Here is a 17375-nt window from a genome sequence, read left to right on the forward strand (position 1 = left end):
AGTAGAGAAGAATATTGATTGGTTTCATTCTCTCTCTCTCTCTCTCTCTCTAGCAACTTTTGGTAAGTAAAGCCTGCTTTCTGGGGATTCTACTCTCAGCTCTTGCCAAGTAGGTTCTCATTACTAAAAACGTGTGATATTTCATATACAAGCTGAGATCCAAACGCTCTGTTCCGGGTTACACATATGTTCTTTACTTTTCACCACTGTTAGAGAAATCAACCACGACTTAGAAATAGGCCAGAAAGGTGGGCGGCACATCTTTTCCATGTCATTCAGGAGCAAAGTCCACCTAAAGATTTTCTAGGAGAATGTACTTAGTTTGACTCACTGCTTACTATTGATTGGGGTTACAGACTTAGTGAATTTATATTTTAACTCATAGATTTTTGTCTAGTAGAGATGAAAATGATTTCTGTCCTGAAGAACAGACAATCCTAAAGGTTACAATTTATTGGCCTCTAAGACATTAACCAGTTTTTTTTAATCTAATCTAGCAATCTTATCCTAATATTTCTTTATTAAATTGCATAGTTTCTTAAATGCTCTATCAATTGGTATTAATACCTACTGGCTTCCTTATTAATTAATTGAATAAAATTCTTTGATATGTGTTTATTTTATATTTGCATGAACATCATGATTTTACCTTTTAGAAAATTATAACTATTAATATAACTATTAATTATAACTATTAACCACCATACAAACCATAAAAGAACAATCGTATTCTCACTTCTCAAAAGTTAAGTTTCTCACAAAGTCATCATCTATAATTTTACCAATGAGCACCCTAATAAGCAAAAGCACCGAGCAAGCACTGATAGATATAAATATATATCTGTGTTTCTGTTTAATATTGGGCTTGTCCTTGACATCTCCCAACCCCTTAATATCCTTATTTCTCTCTTGAACTGCCTTCCACCTTCCACACGAGGGTCATGATTTTACCTTTCAGAAAATTATAATTTAATACCATCTACCCACAAACCTTAAATGAACAATCACATTCGTATGTGATAAGGTCCTTATCTTTGAGTTTATGATTTATGTGTGTGCGTGTGTATTTCTAGCTTCGTATAGAGCTGTAAAGAAACACTCATACCACCTGTCTTTCTCTCTGTTTTTGTAACACAAAATAACATCGGTACTACTTTGGGAGGGGTAATTTTGAATCTTCCTCATTTTTATATACTGGTTCCAATTTATTTTTCTCCCTTTGTCCATACAGAACTTATTATCCATTCTTCTTTCATGGCCCCATGTCAATAAGATTCCCACCTATCGGCGCCAACGTGATTCCTTGTAAATGCTTTTTTGCAGTTTCTCTCCACACTTGGGGAATGACGCCTACTAAGAAAACATCAGTAAAAATGGTTTCTGACAGAGAACACTGTCAGAACATTCAATGTATGTGGGTCTTGGACTTGGAAAGACTCTAAAGATTGTTTCTAGTATGGTATTTACAATGAAAGCCTTAAAATTATCCTGGGTTTTCCTATAATCATGCTCAAATGAACAAATTTTGATTTCTGGCTACAGATGCAAAAAAGTTACAAAGCTACTGTGCAGCAGAAGGCAGGTGTTAAGATACAAACCTTTGTCTCTGCTTGCCATCTCCCATTCTGTTGGCCAGCAGAGACAAGGGAATGAGACAGACTGGAAGTATTACGTGGACATGCTGTTCTAGACTTATTTTCCATACTGAATATTGATAATTCTGGAAGGCTGGTTGGCAGGAGTACTGCAGAAATGCCTGGGTGACATGGGAGAGCTGGAGCCCCAGTTTTGTCACCCACTGTTAAATGATTATGGTATTGAAGGCCAACTGGTTGATAGGAAGATGTCCGTTCATGAAAGCGGTCACAAGGGAGACTTTATGAACCCCTGACCAGTGATTCTCACTTCCACATGGCCAGGCTAATGGATTTATAAAATCCAAGCACTTAAACACATAGCTTATAGGGAAAAAGAAATCATGACTTTTGTAAGAGGAAGCTTTGGCTTCTTTACGCTCATTAAAAAGGTTAAAAAAAGAGGTTGTAAGCAAAGACAGAGGAGGTATTTTACCTATTCAAAGAACCTTTGATTAAACTATGCTACAACCAAAAAGGTTGGCTTGCTGTGGAATTGAATGTTTTGCTGTGCATAGAGAATGAACTGGCTATGAGACAAAGAAAAGAAGCAACAGGTATTTCTTAGCAAGAAAGTCCACCTGAGGGCTGGTATCATTATTTGGAATTGGAATCAGTCTTGAAAACCTACAAATGCCTTTCCATTTACACTGTGGATCTCCATTATCCCCCCAATAAGTAGGACAGGCTAAAATTGTACCTTTTAAGGTAGCGAATATAAATTCACAGCTGATTAAGCCATACTAGGTTTCAAAGAAATGAGGCTATTTGAGAGGGTACACTTAATAATTTTAGGTCATGTCAAGGTGTGCAGCCAAGGCCTCCACAAAATTCCTCCGGGGGCCATTGTCAGAAGCAGAATTATGGGCTGGATGGACCAAGAGTCTGCCCTGAGATGGGCTTTTTTTCATTTCTAGATACCGTAGTGTCAAGGTCACAAGAAGCTACACCATGGAAAACAGGAAATACATATATAAAATTAAGTTTTACTACTAAAAACAATCCCACCTGAAAAGAGGCTATATAAAATAAAATTTAAGTACTAATGAAAACATGTATCCTGTCCAGAAACCAGGGGGATGGTGTTATGTGAATCAATTTAGAGGTAGCTTAGGCCAATGAAGAAAATTAATCTGGGAGTGAGAGTCTCTTGATTTCTTTCTATTCTCCGTATTCATTTATGTGTCAGACAGCATAAATTTATCCAAAATAAGTGTGGTCATGATTTTGTACAAGACAGCAGGTTCAACAAAAAGAGGACAAACTACTTGGCTAATGCTGCAAAGTATTAGTGAGGTTTCCTCCACCTCACCTTCCAAGGAGAAAACAAGAATAGACACATAGTGAATGATTCTTGCCTCAAGCCATCATCCTTGAAAATGGAGCAAAATTAGACATTGACAGTTGTGAAAATTTTGGTAAATATTGGCTCAGTTATTGAGCTTTCATTTTATTTATGCAAATAAGCTTTTTACATATTGGCTTTCATTTTATTTATGCAAATAAGCTTTTTCTTTCTTGGTCACCCAAGAGGTTCCCATTTGGCAGTTAAATGCAGCCCCTTTAGTTGACTATCTGCTAAAAGGATGAAAATTTTTTTTACACAAAACCTTCTAAAATATAACTTTCTACAAATTATTATTCAGTGAAGGAAAAAATAAGCTAAACACGAAAAGCTTTGTGAATTCCAAAACAAAAGAAGCAAATGTGTAAGATGGAGCCTGGAAATGAATATGCTTTTAACGCAAACACATTTCACTTAAGGTAAAACATCAGTTCGAGGACTATCCTCATGAAAAGATCCTGGCCCATGGCAATCTGCTTATAGGGAATCTACAAGGCTGAGGTGCAAATTTAACATTTAAATGTAGCTAAATTTCCAATGCTTTTATGGTTGACCCTCATTAATGTAATTTTTAGGAAATTCTTATAATGAAGAAATAGTGATTATTCTCAATAGCCACCCAAAATATAATTATAGTACATTTGATTAAATGCTTCTGTGGTGAGATAAACCGCAATTTACACATTTCTGTGTGTTCCTTAAAAAAAAAAAAGAAAAAGTCCAAGGATGACAAAGGACACTAATGCTACTTTGTGGGGTAACATGTCATTAGCTCTTTCATCATTTATGCTCAAACTCCAGAATTATTGGATAAGGTAAATGGTGCCTGAGATTTGCTGCTACAGACCCTGAAATAGTTTCCAGCACAAAATTTATAAATAACACCAGGAGTCCTGCTGTTTCATCTCCTGAGTCATTTTTCTTAAAGCCTTTTGAATTCTTTTTTTTTTTTTTTAAAGATTTTACTTATTTATTTGACAGAGAGAGACAGCCAGTGAGAGACGAAACACAAGCAGGGGGAGTGTGAGAGGAAGAAGCAGGCTTCCAGCAGAGGAGCCTGACGTGGGGCTCGATCCCATAACGCCGGGATCACGTCCTGAGCCGAAGGCAGACGCTTAACGACTGAGCCACCCAGGCTCCCCAGCCTGTAGAATTCTTGACAAAGGTGAAAAGTATACTGTCCTTTACTAACTAATTAAACTGGTAAGAAAACCTCATTATGAAGGATATGGAACATGAAGCATGGATTTCTTCTTGTTTAATTTCATACAGAATAGAAACAATTGTCCAGTTATTATAAATAGGTTAAATGACTACTTAGGATCATGGTGACATTTACAATGTACTAAGCTTGCACTCATTGCTGCATAGTAAGGCAGCCACTAGGGATTCCGCCAAACATGACTTGGATATAAGACTATTGAAAAGAAGATCATAATCACGCATCTGATATCTATGGAACTCCTACTAAGTACCAAGTACCTTGCTAAGCTCTGGACAGACAACAGCGGGCATAACTAAAATGTGTCTGCTCTCACGGAATGTCATGAAACTTTCAATCTAGTAGAGCACATCCGTAGAAATAAGTTGACTAAGGCTACATCCAAAACTGCGTGGGATTCCGCAGATGAAGCTCAAAAAGGAAAAAGCCTCGCTCTCCCCAAGTTACTGACTTTAATGCAGTAAAGATTGTTTATGAGCATGCTGGAGGGTGGCACAGGCTCTCTCACGACGGGCATGGTGCAGAGACCGGGAAATAGCACTCCTAATTATCGTCTCTGGGATATTAGTTCTGTACAATGACATATCATTTAATGATGAAAAAGGTAACAAAATCGTGACCATAATCGTAGCCAGGATTTACTAAGTACTTTCTATGTTCCATGGCCTTAACTAAACATTTGACATTCATTATCTTATCAAATCATCATAATGATTCTCTAATTATTATTATCCTCATTTTACAGATGAATAAACTTCGGCTTAAAGGTTATGATGATGATTAGAAGCAAAGAGTCTGGTGAGAGGATCTGTAGACTTTTTTTGCCTTGTGCTGAATTCATCCCTTCATCGAAAGATGAAGACCACAGGACGAGGAGTCTCGGCCTCACAGAGCGGTGGGAAAGGGCAAGCCTATGAATCTGCCATCCCCCGACGACCCATGCCCACACAACCGCCCATCTTTTCTTTCCAGGTAACTTCTCACATGAACCTGTGTTTTTTGAAATTCCTTCTATTAAGTTCCATAATAGAATGTCTGACTTAACATATCACCAAAATTATATCCTTCCCTTTCTTCTAATTCAACCTTACATGCTTGGTAACAAATATCTGATCCCATTCTGCTTGTTTAGGGCAAAACTCACTCTGCCTGTGGTCAATGGATTCAGAGTGGCTACTGTCCCTCTTGACTTTTATTAGGATTACCTCTGTCTGGGGAGAAATGCCTTGTCTCCTTGAAAGCTTTCTTTTTAGGGAGAAATCTTCTCCAGTCTGTCAAATGCACCACATACCCAACAAGTTTGCTCCACTTTGGCTCATCAGAATTAAAAATTTTCCCAGCCCTGTGGGCTCTAGGAATTGTTCAGCCTTGAGCTCCCTGATAGCTGTTCTTTGCTGTGTCTTGTAGAATTTTAACCCTATACATGCTCAGCTCAATGAGCAATAAAGACTCAAAGAGAACCTCAATGAGGATTTCTGGATCTCTTTTTCTGTTTAGCTACCTCTCCTTTGGTCTTCTGTCCTATAAACATAGGAGCCTCAGACTCCCTGAACTCTAATCTCTGTCTTTGCAGGTTAGCAAGGCTACTGTGTAATGCTTGGGTTTCCCCTCCCTGGCCCATGGCTGGAAATGTGTCTCCAGGCAGAAAACTGGGGCAATCATAGGAGTCATCTTTTGTTTTCTTTACCTTAGGGATCATGGACCTCACTTTCCTATTGTCCAATGTATGAAATTAGCTCTTTGATGTATTTTGCAGTTTCTTAGTTTGTTTGTTTTAAATATTTTATTTATTTATTTGTCAGAGAGAGAGTGCACAAGCAGGGGGAGAGGCAGGCAGAGGGAGAAGCAGGCTCCTTGCTGAGCAAGGAACCCAATATGGGGCTCGATCCCAGGATCGTGGGATCATGACCTGGGCCGAAGACAGACGCTTAACCCTCTGAGCCACCCAGGCATCCCTTGTTTGTTTTTTTATTTATTTTTTATTTTTTATTTTTTAAGATTTTATTTATTTATTCGACAGAGATAGAGACAGCCAGCGAGAGAGGGAACACAAGCAGGGGGAGTGGGAGAGGAAGAAGCAGGCTCATAGCGGAGGAGCCTGATGTGGGGCTCGATCCCAGAACGCCGGGATCACGCCCTGAGCCGAAGGCAGACGCTTAACCGCTGTGCCACCCAGGCGCCCCCCCTTGTTTGTTTTTTTAAAAGCAGAGGACAAATCTAATACCAGTTCTCACTTATGGGCCAAAGCAGATACTCTTATTAGCTTCTTTTCAAAAATTAAAAAGAAGTTTTTGTTTTTTTTTTAAATTGAGGTGTAATTGACATACTTACTAGTTTCTTGAAAGTAGAAAATGTATCATAAAGTGCTCTTGCTCCTACGTTTCAGCACCTGACAGTTGCTTTACTCATCAATATAGCAGAGTGGCTAATAGCACAAATTATTGAGCCCAATTCACTGAGTTTGAATTCTGACGGGGCTTGTTATCGGCGTGTGGTATGAGGAAGGATATTTTACCTCTCTGTGCCTTGATTTTCCCATCTATAATATAGGAATAATCATAATTATAACTGCCTTTCAGGTTTGTTTGAGCTTCAATGGGCTAGTGAGGTAGAATGCTGCTTGGCATATAATAACGCTCAGTATGGTAGTTATTATTAATATTACTATGACTCATCACCAAAAGGCCAGTTAGCTTATTCCTGTATGACTGGTCCTTCCTTTTTTGAAATTTCATGCAGATAATCAGAGTGAGTTAGTCAATAAAATCATATACTATTGTTTCATTGTTATAAGAGAGAATCATGCACCCCATTCCTCCCAGCCAATCATGAGTAAGTAACATTAAGTTTCTAGGCTGAGAACAAAAGACATTGACAAAAGCTACATTTTAGGATGCAAGGGGATTAAAGTGCACCCTGCTTTTCATCTTTCCATCCAGATTAGCAATGAAAAAGCATATGCGTACTGCATTTCTACCAATCAGATTTTATTGGAACTGCACTAGTGGTTTTGCTAGATCAGTGAAAGAACGTGGCAGTGAATCAGCTTGTAAAGTGAAGACTCCTTTCATAGAGCAAAGAATTGCCTACTAATTTATCTATGCCATAAATCTGGAGTTTTGTACGTAGGGTCTGTAACGGGCTGCACCTGGGCTAGGGTCACTTTTAAAGATCAGGCTTGGCCTCCTTAGCTGCTTTCAGACACATTAAGAGTTGCTCCTTTAGGGAGATTCTCCCTGGAGCTTTGATGGAGTTCTTAGGAAAGAGGAGGTCCCAATATTTGCACTTGCTAGGCAAAGATTTGAGAATCACTTGTGCGTGTGCTTAACCAGCCTGGATATCAGTCATGCGTCCAAGAATCAAATACAAATTAAAGTTTTAACATAAACAAATATCTTTGGTATTTGCTCTGCAAACCAGCCCATGTGCTTCCACCACCACTGTTCTTCTGTCTGGGGAATAGTCCTTTCTTATATGCCTGAAGCCCACCCACCCCCCCCTCTGGATTAAAATGGCCAGCTGTCAGGTGACCTCAGCAGAGATGTTGGCATCATCTGAAGTTCATGTCTTGTAAATATTTAATGATAGTCTTCAGAGGATAAAGGGATAAAGAAGCAATTAAAACTCACACTCCTGACTGGATACTGTGATTAAATTCAATTCTGGCGCATTATTTTAGTTTGATGTAGTTCCATGGTGCAGGGGTCTGTATGCTCTCACTGATCTAAGTAATCCCCCACTGAGGTACACGAGAGATCTCATATCAAACAATAACAACACATCAGTCATCATTTCTGAATCATCCACCTTATGAATAATACTTTGAATAATCTTGCTTTTAGAAAAGATCAATGCTTTTGTTTTCTTACCTATCTTAACAGCATTTCTGGGAGGACAGAAGGGGTTGGACTTGTACTCCCCTGCTTTTAGAAATATGAGAGTCAGAGAACCAGACAGAGGGAATCATTTGCTTGAGATCATATAGTGACACAGAACGTAAGAGGAGCCTTGGACATTGGAGCACCAACCTGCACCCTTTCTGCGAGATCAGGGTTAGTGGAGCATTTTTGCAAGGGGCTAGAGACTACATATTGTAAAGTTGGCAGGTCATACAGTCTCTGTTGCAACGTAACTATTCAGCTCTGCTGTTGTAGCATGAAAGCAATCACTGGCAGGTTATGAATGTAATTGGATGAGAATGACTGGTTATGAGGACTCTATGTATATATACGTGTATGGGTGTGAGTGCTTTACAAAAATAGGTGGTGGGCCAGATTTGGCCTACAGGCCATAGTTTACTACCCTCATGCTAAAGTGTGACCCATGCTAAATGCTGCCTTAAGCTGTAGGGGCCACTGTGTAGGACAGCAGAATGTGACATTTGTGCATGCTTCCTACATTACCATGATCTTCATAAGAACCATGCTCTGTAGGCTATATGTGGCTTTCCATTTTGTGTAGGAGGAAACCGAGAATCTAACTCACTTGTCCAAGGCCACGTGGTCGTAAATGAAGCACGAAGATTATAGCACGAGTCTCCTGACTTCTAATATTTCTCTTCTGCCAGCTGTCCCATGGGAAACTCTTGCCAATGCTTGGCGTTTCCCGATGAGGACATTCTAGGACCTGGGGAACTGAATGGCTTGTCTGGGGCCAGTGGTCTGTTAGTAACTGTGCCAGGAGTAGACATACCACTTGCTGGCCTTTAGGCTAGTCTTCATGTGTAAACGTTTACATTATTGTGAACGTTATTGTGAACATTATCCAGGGGAAAAAAGTTGTAACTAGATAGAATGATGATATGTCCATTTCATGTGTATTTTATTCTTTAAATTCCCCGAAATGCTACTATTTCATAAATAATCTCTCTGATGTACCAAGTAGTATACAGGTGCTTACTAATAATTTTTGATTCACTTTATGTTTTTGACTAATTTTTAAATCCCAACCTGGATTATAAAAGTCTTATTGGCACATTGCAGTATCTTTTGTTTAATTTTATCTTTAATGCAGTCTGATGGTTACATCATCAATCGTGGTACTTAATTATTTACTCCAATCTAAAAAAATACCTGAAAGAGAAGGAAAATAAACTGATAAAGAGGACTCCTTCATTTTAATTAGCACTTTAAAATGAGTGGGTAGGAATCACTGTGATTTCTAGGGTCTCTGCTAGCTGTATCAGCACATGGTAGATGGTAAGGTGACCAACCATTCTGGTTTCCTGGGACTAGGGGCTTCCTGAAATGCAGAACCTTCAGTGCTAAAACCAGAAATGTCCCAGGAAAACCAGGATACACTGGTCACCCTGACTGCTGAATAATCTGTTTGAACGAAGTGACCACTGACTTTAACTCTGCATACCTGGAGATAACGATCTTCCTCTAGAATGAGGACTGGCGACAAGAATAGGAGGGTTGGCCAGCTTCTCAGAAACACTTGAGCATGGTAGGGCCTCATGGTTTTGTAGAGATCCAAACCTAACTATAGTAAAATATAGCAGGATATATATGAAAAAGCAGCCTATTGACAAATATAAATTAGTCTGTATTATTATTGCTTCTCATTAATGAAAATCACGTACGCTATGACTTAACCTAAGAAACTTGTAAGTAAAGACGGCCTTTAGCTCCAACCGTAACGGAAGGCATCTGCTCAACACAGAAAACTATCCACAAGCTACTGGTGATCATCAGTTTCTAGACTCAACAGGGCACCAGTCGCCAGCACGGGATTGACAGCAAGGCCGGGAGGTAGTGCCAAGTTTCCAGACTCTGGATCTGGACCGTCAGCCAAATGACACCTTCCCAAGATTTCTCAGGCCTCCTGCCATTTCTACCTTTCTCTGACAGCTCCGGTTTTGCAGATTTGGGCTGGCTGAGAAGACCTGCTCTGGATTTCCCAGCTTTGGGGGAAGGAGTTTCTGGTGGTCCCATTAGAATCCAAGTCCCTCAAAGGTTTCTTTGTTCCTGTAGAATTAACATTCCAGGCAAGGGGCTTCCCTTACATCACAGGTAGGAACCACTCTCCCTGCCCTGCAGAATGTTAAAAAGTAAATACTAGAAGGATTCACACAGTCCAGCAATGGAACAGTTGCTAACATACTAGCCAGGGTTAAAAACCACAAATGACTAAAAACTTTGGAAAAAGCAACATGAAGGGTTTTCAGACTTTTCCTACAGGAACACTCACGACTGAAAGCCTTCTTCTAATTTTCAGTTACATCTGGCGACTGTTTATTTAAGACCTTGGTTAGAAAATTCAGTTTAAATATGCATCAGTGAATTCTGTTGCCATTAAAGGCTGGCCAAACTCAGTAATGAGTCTTGGCTGGCTCTTATTTTAGAGTCTGAATTAGCATATGCAGCGGACAGTTCCCCGTCAGATCGTCCAAAGGAATTCAAACACCTAACTTCCTTAGGGATAGATCTACCCCTCTTCACGTACCCCCAGGCCACCACCAATCTGCAGTTCTTGAGACACAGATGTCCCTGACCCTTTTTCTCCATAATTCTTACTCTGGCCTTCACTTTTCTATTTCCTTGGTTGAGTCCATTACTCAAGCACATATCCTTGCCTTTCCTGTCTCTCTTCTTCCCTTCTGCTTCTTCCTTGACCCTCTCCCTTTCCAGTTTATCCTCTGTCAACCTCACCCACTTTTCTTTGTTATTTTATTCTCCTTTTAACTGTCCTTGTCTTTATTACCTAATTTCTCTTCCTCTTTTGCAATTTGTTCCCTGTTTTCCACTCGGAATTTCTTTAAGCATTTTAAAAAACCAATTATCACCATGTTGCTTCATTTTTAATAAACTTGATTTTTAAAGTGGCAACTCTGTTTTCTTAGTGTGCTATGGCAGAGAGGTAAAGACATGAATTGATTAGAGCTGGCTGAGATGGGCAACAGAAAGCCAGTCTGCAGCTCTGTGCCAGAATGAATATGGAGCAGGTGGCGAGGTGTATGAACACATACCTAGATCCAGTCTAGCACACACTGTGCTCGCCACATATATACAGCCTGTCTGTGCCCAGAGAAAAATCAGTTTCTCCTCACTGAATGTCAAATGAAGGCTGGTGAAGTCAGGTTCTGGTCAACTATTTTTCAAAAACATTTTTATTGAGGTATTATTGATATTTAACATTATATTGGTTTCAGGCTTATGACGTAATGATTTGATATTTATATACATTGCCAATTGATCGCTGTAATAAGTCTAGTTACCATCTGTCACCATATAAAGTTAACGTTTAGGATTTACTCTCCTGGCAACTTTCAAGTATGCTCTATAGTATTATTGACTATAGTTACAGGGCTCTACGTTACATCCCCGTGACTTATTTATTTCATACCTGGAAGTTTGTACCTCTCGATCCCCTTTACCCATTTTACCCACTCCCCAAACCTCCTTCCCACTGGCAACCACCATTCTGTTCTCTGTATCTACGGGTCTGGTTTTGTGTTGTCTTGTTTTGTTTGTTTGTTTTGTTTTTTAGATTCCACATATAAGTGAAATCATATGGTATTTGACTTTCTCTGTCTGACTTATTTTGCTTAGCATAATTCCCTCAAGGTTCATCCATGTTGTCACAAGTGGTAAGATTTCATTCTTTTTCATGGCTGAGTAGTATTCAGTCTATCTATCTCTATCTATCTATATTTATATCTATATATATCTATATATTTATATCTATACATATATTTCTATCTATATATTATTTCTCTATATCTCTATCTATATCTCACATCCTCATCCATTCATCTGTCAACGGACACTTAGGTTGTTTTCATATCTTGGCTATTGCAAATAACGCTGCAATGAACATAGGGGTATGTGTATCTTTTCAAATTAGTGTTTTCATCTTCTTTGGATAAATACCCAGAAGTCGAATTATTAAATTACATGGTAGTTCTATTTTTATTTTATTTTATTTTATTTATTTATTTTTTTAAATGATTTTTTATTATATTATGTTAGTCACCATACAGTACATCCCCGGTTTCCGATGTAAGGCTCGATGATTCATTAGTTGTGTATAACACCCAGGGTAGTTCTATTTTTAAATTTTTGAGGAAGCAGTATACTGTTTTCCATAACGTCTGCACCAATATGCAGTCTCAAAAACAGTGTGTGAGCACCCTCTTTTTTCCATATCCTCACCAACACTTGTTATTTCTGATAATAGCCATTCGAACAGGTAGTGGGGTGATACCTCATGGTTCTGATTTGCATTTCCCTGATGGTTAGTGTTGTGGAGCATCTTCTCATGTGCCTGTCGGCCATCTATTTGTATGTCTTCTTTGTTTTGTTTTTGTTTCTTAACGATTTTATTTATTTATTTGAGAGAGAGAGAGCGCGCACAAGCACAAGCAGGAGGGAGAGGGAGAAGCAGGCTCCCCACTGAGCAGGGAGCCCAACGTAGGACTCATTCCCAGGATCCTGGGATCATGACCTGAGCTAAAGGCAGATTCTTAACTGACTGAGCCACCCAGGCACTGTACCTCTCTTGGAAAAGTGTCTATTCAGATCCTCTTCCCACTTCTTATGTCAGATTGTTTGGGGGGCTTTTTGATACTGAGTTTTATGAGTTCTTCATAGAAAATTATATAAACCCTTATTAACCTCTTATGATTTCCAAATATTTTCTCCTATTCAAGGGTGTCTTTTCATTTTGTTGATGGTTTCCTTCACTGTGCAGAAGCTTTTTAGTTCGATGTAGTCCCACTTATTTATTTTTGCTTTTGTTGCCTTTGCTTTTGGAGTCAGATCAAAAATTTATCACCAACACCAATACTAAATAGCTCACTGTCTATGTTTTCTTACAGGAGTTTTATGATTTCAGGTCTTACATTCAAGTCTTTAATCTATTTTGAGTTAATTTCTGCAATGATATAAGACAGTAGTCTAATTTCATTCGTTTGCATGTGACTGTGCAGTTTTCTCAACACTGTTTATTGGAGACCATCTTTTCCCTGCTGTATATTCATATCTCCTTTGTCATAAATTAATTGGCCATATATACATGGATTTATCTTTGGGTTCTCTATTCTGTGCCACTGATCTATGTGTCTGTTTTTATGCCAAATCATACTGTTTTGATTACTATAGCTTGGTAATATAGTTTGAAATCAGGGAGCGTATGCTTCCAGATTTGTTCTTTCTCAGTATCTGATAAACTGTTTAAAGAGGACAAATTCAAAAATGGCACAGAGCTTTGTGAAATTTCTATGAAGTCCAGTTTCAGAAACATGAGTAATTAAGTCAGCTGAGGACAGTCCTACAGGGACTGTCTATGCATTGCCTGAAATACTCTGGAATATTCTCTAGATACCCAGACATTCTGCTAACATAAAATCTGAAAAACATAGGCCCACTAGCTAAAACAAAATTGCTTCAGGTTGATAGACCTTCAATAGCTTCCCTGAGTTTTCAGGAGGCTCAGACTCACACCTGCTAACATAGCTTTTGATTGCAAAACACAACAGTTGGGCAGTACAGGTAACAATAATTATCTCAGTAATTAGATTCTGTCATGCACTGTATGCTCAGGGCCCTGGGCTTTTGTGGAAATAGAAGAGGCACCTAGAGTATCTTTAGAGCACTTGGTCTCTTCCAGTGAGCAGGTTGATAATAAGCTCTTCCTGAAACAATGAGAAGGCAAATTGCTTCTCCTTTCATACCTCCTTCCTCCCCTTTCTGGCTCAGCAAATTTCAGTTGTGTTGCAGAATGGAAAAGAAGGGAGAGAGCTACAAATGAGGAGGGAGGATGGAAACTGTCCAGGAAGAAATCCAATTTCTGTCTTGTGCTCTGTGCATTTCAAAATGGAAATGCTACACTTATTAAAGTGCCCATTAAGCAAACAATGCAGGAAAACATGATAGGGTTTAGGAGGCTGGGAAGGAGGAGAAGAGGCAGGTCCGAGAGAGGGCATTGTTTTTAAAGGAGACTGCAAATGTTCAACCAGGGAAAAGAAAATGCCTGCACACACTTCATTGAAGAGTGAAGGAGTACATCACCTCAATACTGACAACTGGCAATAAGATCTCTATTGCAGCCACACAAAGATCTGCTGGTGTCCAACAAGACAGTGGAGAGTCTAGGTAATGGTGTGACTTCCACACAGTGAGTTTAATGCATCAAGGGGAGGTGTACTAAATACTTGATATATTGACTTGATGTGAAGAAATATATCAGATTTAGGACAGTAAACATGGTTACCTAGTAGTCAAAATAGGGACACAGAGAAGGGAGAAGAAAAAACATGGAATACCTACTGTGTGCCAAGTATTTCCATATACGCTGTCTCATTTAATCCCTAAAACACACTGATGCAGTGGGTATTATCAGGCTTTGTTCACAGATGAGGACAAAGGGCTCAAGAAGAGATGTAAATAACCCAAGTTCATACAGCTGCTCAAAGGCAGAGCCAAAATTTGAGGGCAAATCCCACATGGCTTCCACTCTGTCATTCTGCCTTATGAGAACATTGTCTCGGTACCTTCCAGAAAGGAAACCAACACTTACGGATCACCAACCATGTGCTAGCTACTTTGGAACATACTTGCACATTCTTCATCTCCTATAATTTCAGCTCCACCAACATGCAGACGATCTGACAGACAAACAGTGTGCAGCCTCTTCAAAAGACAATTCAAATCTCCACCACGGCAATTACATAAATCTGGTGCCTAGGGCTGGGAGTATTATGAAATCCCCAGCATCTGGCACCCCTCCTGAACTGGGAAGTCTCATTTGAAAAGCAGAAGAAAGGCTTTGGAAAGAAACGGGGTAGGAATCCACAAGAGATTTCTCAACTGTGAACACACTGCCTTCATGACGGATGCTTCTGTTGCCCCTACTGGAGCCAAGCAACACAGACATTAAGTACTTCTACACATGGAACGGTCCCAGCTCTTGAAGACAGGTCTGATTTTCAACAATTTAGAAAACAATGGCACAAGGACGTGTTTTTTAGTATCTTTAGCAGCCTGGGTGAGAAGCCACTAGACAAATTCTTTTCCCGGAACTCTGGGTGTCAGCGATGATTGTCCCTGGTATTTATTAAGTACTTGCCTAGTATGTACCAGGTGCTGTTCTAAGCACTGTTCTACCACTTCAGGTAGAGAGATTAGATGACTTGCCCAAGGCCTCCCGCAGCTGGGGATGGACCCCAGGGGTTTGCTCCAAGACATGTCCACTACGCTACTTCTACCCCAAGGAATTGGCAGAATTTTGTTGTTATTAAGAGGACGCACTGCTTATATTCTCCCACCTGTTATTTGCTTTATAGCCTACAATTTCATTCATTCATCTTTCTACTTCCCTCTAAAAATACATTGAAGTCCCTGTTCGTGTTTCTCCCACTGTAAAACAAAAACAGCGGCATTCTTTTACCCCATACTCCTCTCTAGCTACTGCTTTTTCTGTCTCCTCCCTTATAGCCAAACCTCCTGGGACAGTTTCCTTTCTTGCCATCTGTATTTCCTCATTTCCTACTTGCTTCTCAATCTACTTCACCCCCAGTATTCCCCTGAAATTGCACTTGCCAACCTCACCCTTCTGGTTTTTAAATCCAATGGGTGTAAGAGTGTTTTTTTCTGGGACGTTGGACCTGGTCGACCATCTGTCCTTCTTGAAAGACTTCCCCTGGCTCCTGTCAGGGGGATCCCCTCTCCTGGTTTGCCCTCTCCCTAGCTGCCTCTTTTCAGTCTTCTCTATATGTTTCTTTTCCTCTGCCCATTCTTTCATGTTCTCAGCCCTCCTCTCCTCCTGGACTGTCTAACCCACTACTGTGGCAGCATGACCATCGAATACTGATCACTTACACCCCCACAGTCCCAGTCCTCTCCTGAGGCCCAGACACATCTCAAACTACCTAAAGGATATTCTGTCTCTGCCCTCCAACCTGAAACGCCCTGTTCCCCACTTCTGTAAATGCATCACCGTTCTCCAAGCCTGAAACCTGGCCTCATCTTTTACCTTTTCTCCTCCACCTCTCATATCACATCACCAGGCCACAAAAATCGCCAGTTCACCCACCTTCTGCATCCACCCTGCCACTCCTCTTGCTGAGGCCATCAGCACCCCTGTCTTGTCTTCTTGCCTATTTTGGCTTTGCCCCTGTAATTGGTGCTATCAAAGCCACTGCCAGAGTGACCTTTCCAAACATAAAGAAATCTTTCTACTCTTTTACTTAAGCTCCCCTTTGCTAGAAAAGGTCCCTACTCCTTATCACAACTTAGATGAAAGTTGTGTTATGATAATGCCCTGCTTACCTTTTCAGCTTTTTTCTCACCACTCTCTAGCCTCCCGCTTTCCAAACACACCAACCTCTTTCAGTTCCTTACTGCGCCACGCTCTTGGTTTCTGGGTGTTCCTACATATGTCATTTATGGGAACCATCCCACATTCATGTCTTTCAGCTGACTTACGGGTAACTCTTACTAGCTCAAATGTCACTTCTTTGAAGCCTTCCCAGACCTCTAAAGCGTGGACTTGGTGCTCCTTACAAGTGTCCCTATAGTCCCCTGTACTTTTTAATAAGACAGCAGTTAGGACACTGTTTGGTAGTTGTCTCTTTGTGTACCTACATCTTCTAGTAAACACAGGTTTTGGAAGTAGGCACTGGTTCTATCTTGACTATTGGTGGAATTCTAACTCCTACCATAACGTCTCGTGGAAAAAAAATTTTAAAGGTATTAAGTATTTTTGAATGAGTATCTTGTAGGGGCTAGGAAGTGAGGAGAAAATGGAGTAGCATAACCAGGTGAAAGGATGACCAGAAGGGCAAAATAAGGAAGCGTGGGAAGGCAACAGTCCTAGGTACTCTAGCTCCCATTTTCCAGTATTACAGATGAGGGGTTTTTCCGGAGTCCAGTGAAGACAACGGGAATTGAAAGAGAAGACTCTGCTTTCCAGGTTGTCTTTCAGGATGACACCTGGGATAACTGCCCAGAGTATATGATGGAACAGACAAGGTTCTTGTTTGTTTTGATAGATAGCAAGAGAGAACAGAGGGAAAAAAAAAAACTTAGAGAGTTATTAACCCACCCCACCTTTTGTCTTGTTCAAGATATTTGCCAAATTTAAGCTGACCATTTCTTTGTCTCCCAGGGAAAATGAGCAGTCTGTACTGATGGCATGAGGGAGAGCCATATTACTCAGTGCTTTCCCACAC

At 40.1% G+C, this 17375-nt stretch overlaps 1 protein-coding gene across 3 annotated transcripts in view; it reads right to left on the bottom strand.

Annotated features, from left to right (window-relative positions):
- The window catches only part of CPQ (carboxypeptidase Q), a 439142-nt gene that overhangs the window by 10566 nt on the left and 411201 nt on the right, over positions 1–17375 (bottom strand). The window contains exon 8 of one of the 3 annotated variants that reach the window (XM_087864710.1): positions 9537–9685. The exons of the other annotated variants lie outside the window; for them this stretch is intronic. Within the exon in view, the coding sequence (XP_087720836.1) occupies positions 9552–9685 (134 nt within the window). The 3' untranslated portion in view covers positions 9537–9551. Of the gene's footprint in view, positions 1–9536; positions 9686–17375 lie in introns of those variants that run through there. 3 annotated transcript variants of the gene reach the window in all.

The sequence above is a fragment of the Ursus americanus genome, chromosome 9, assembly GCF_024610735.1.
Source record: "Ursus americanus isolate L20-20 chromosome 9, mUrsAme1.1.p, whole genome shotgun sequence".
NCBI lineage: Eukaryota > Metazoa > Chordata > Mammalia > Carnivora > Ursidae > Ursus > Ursus americanus.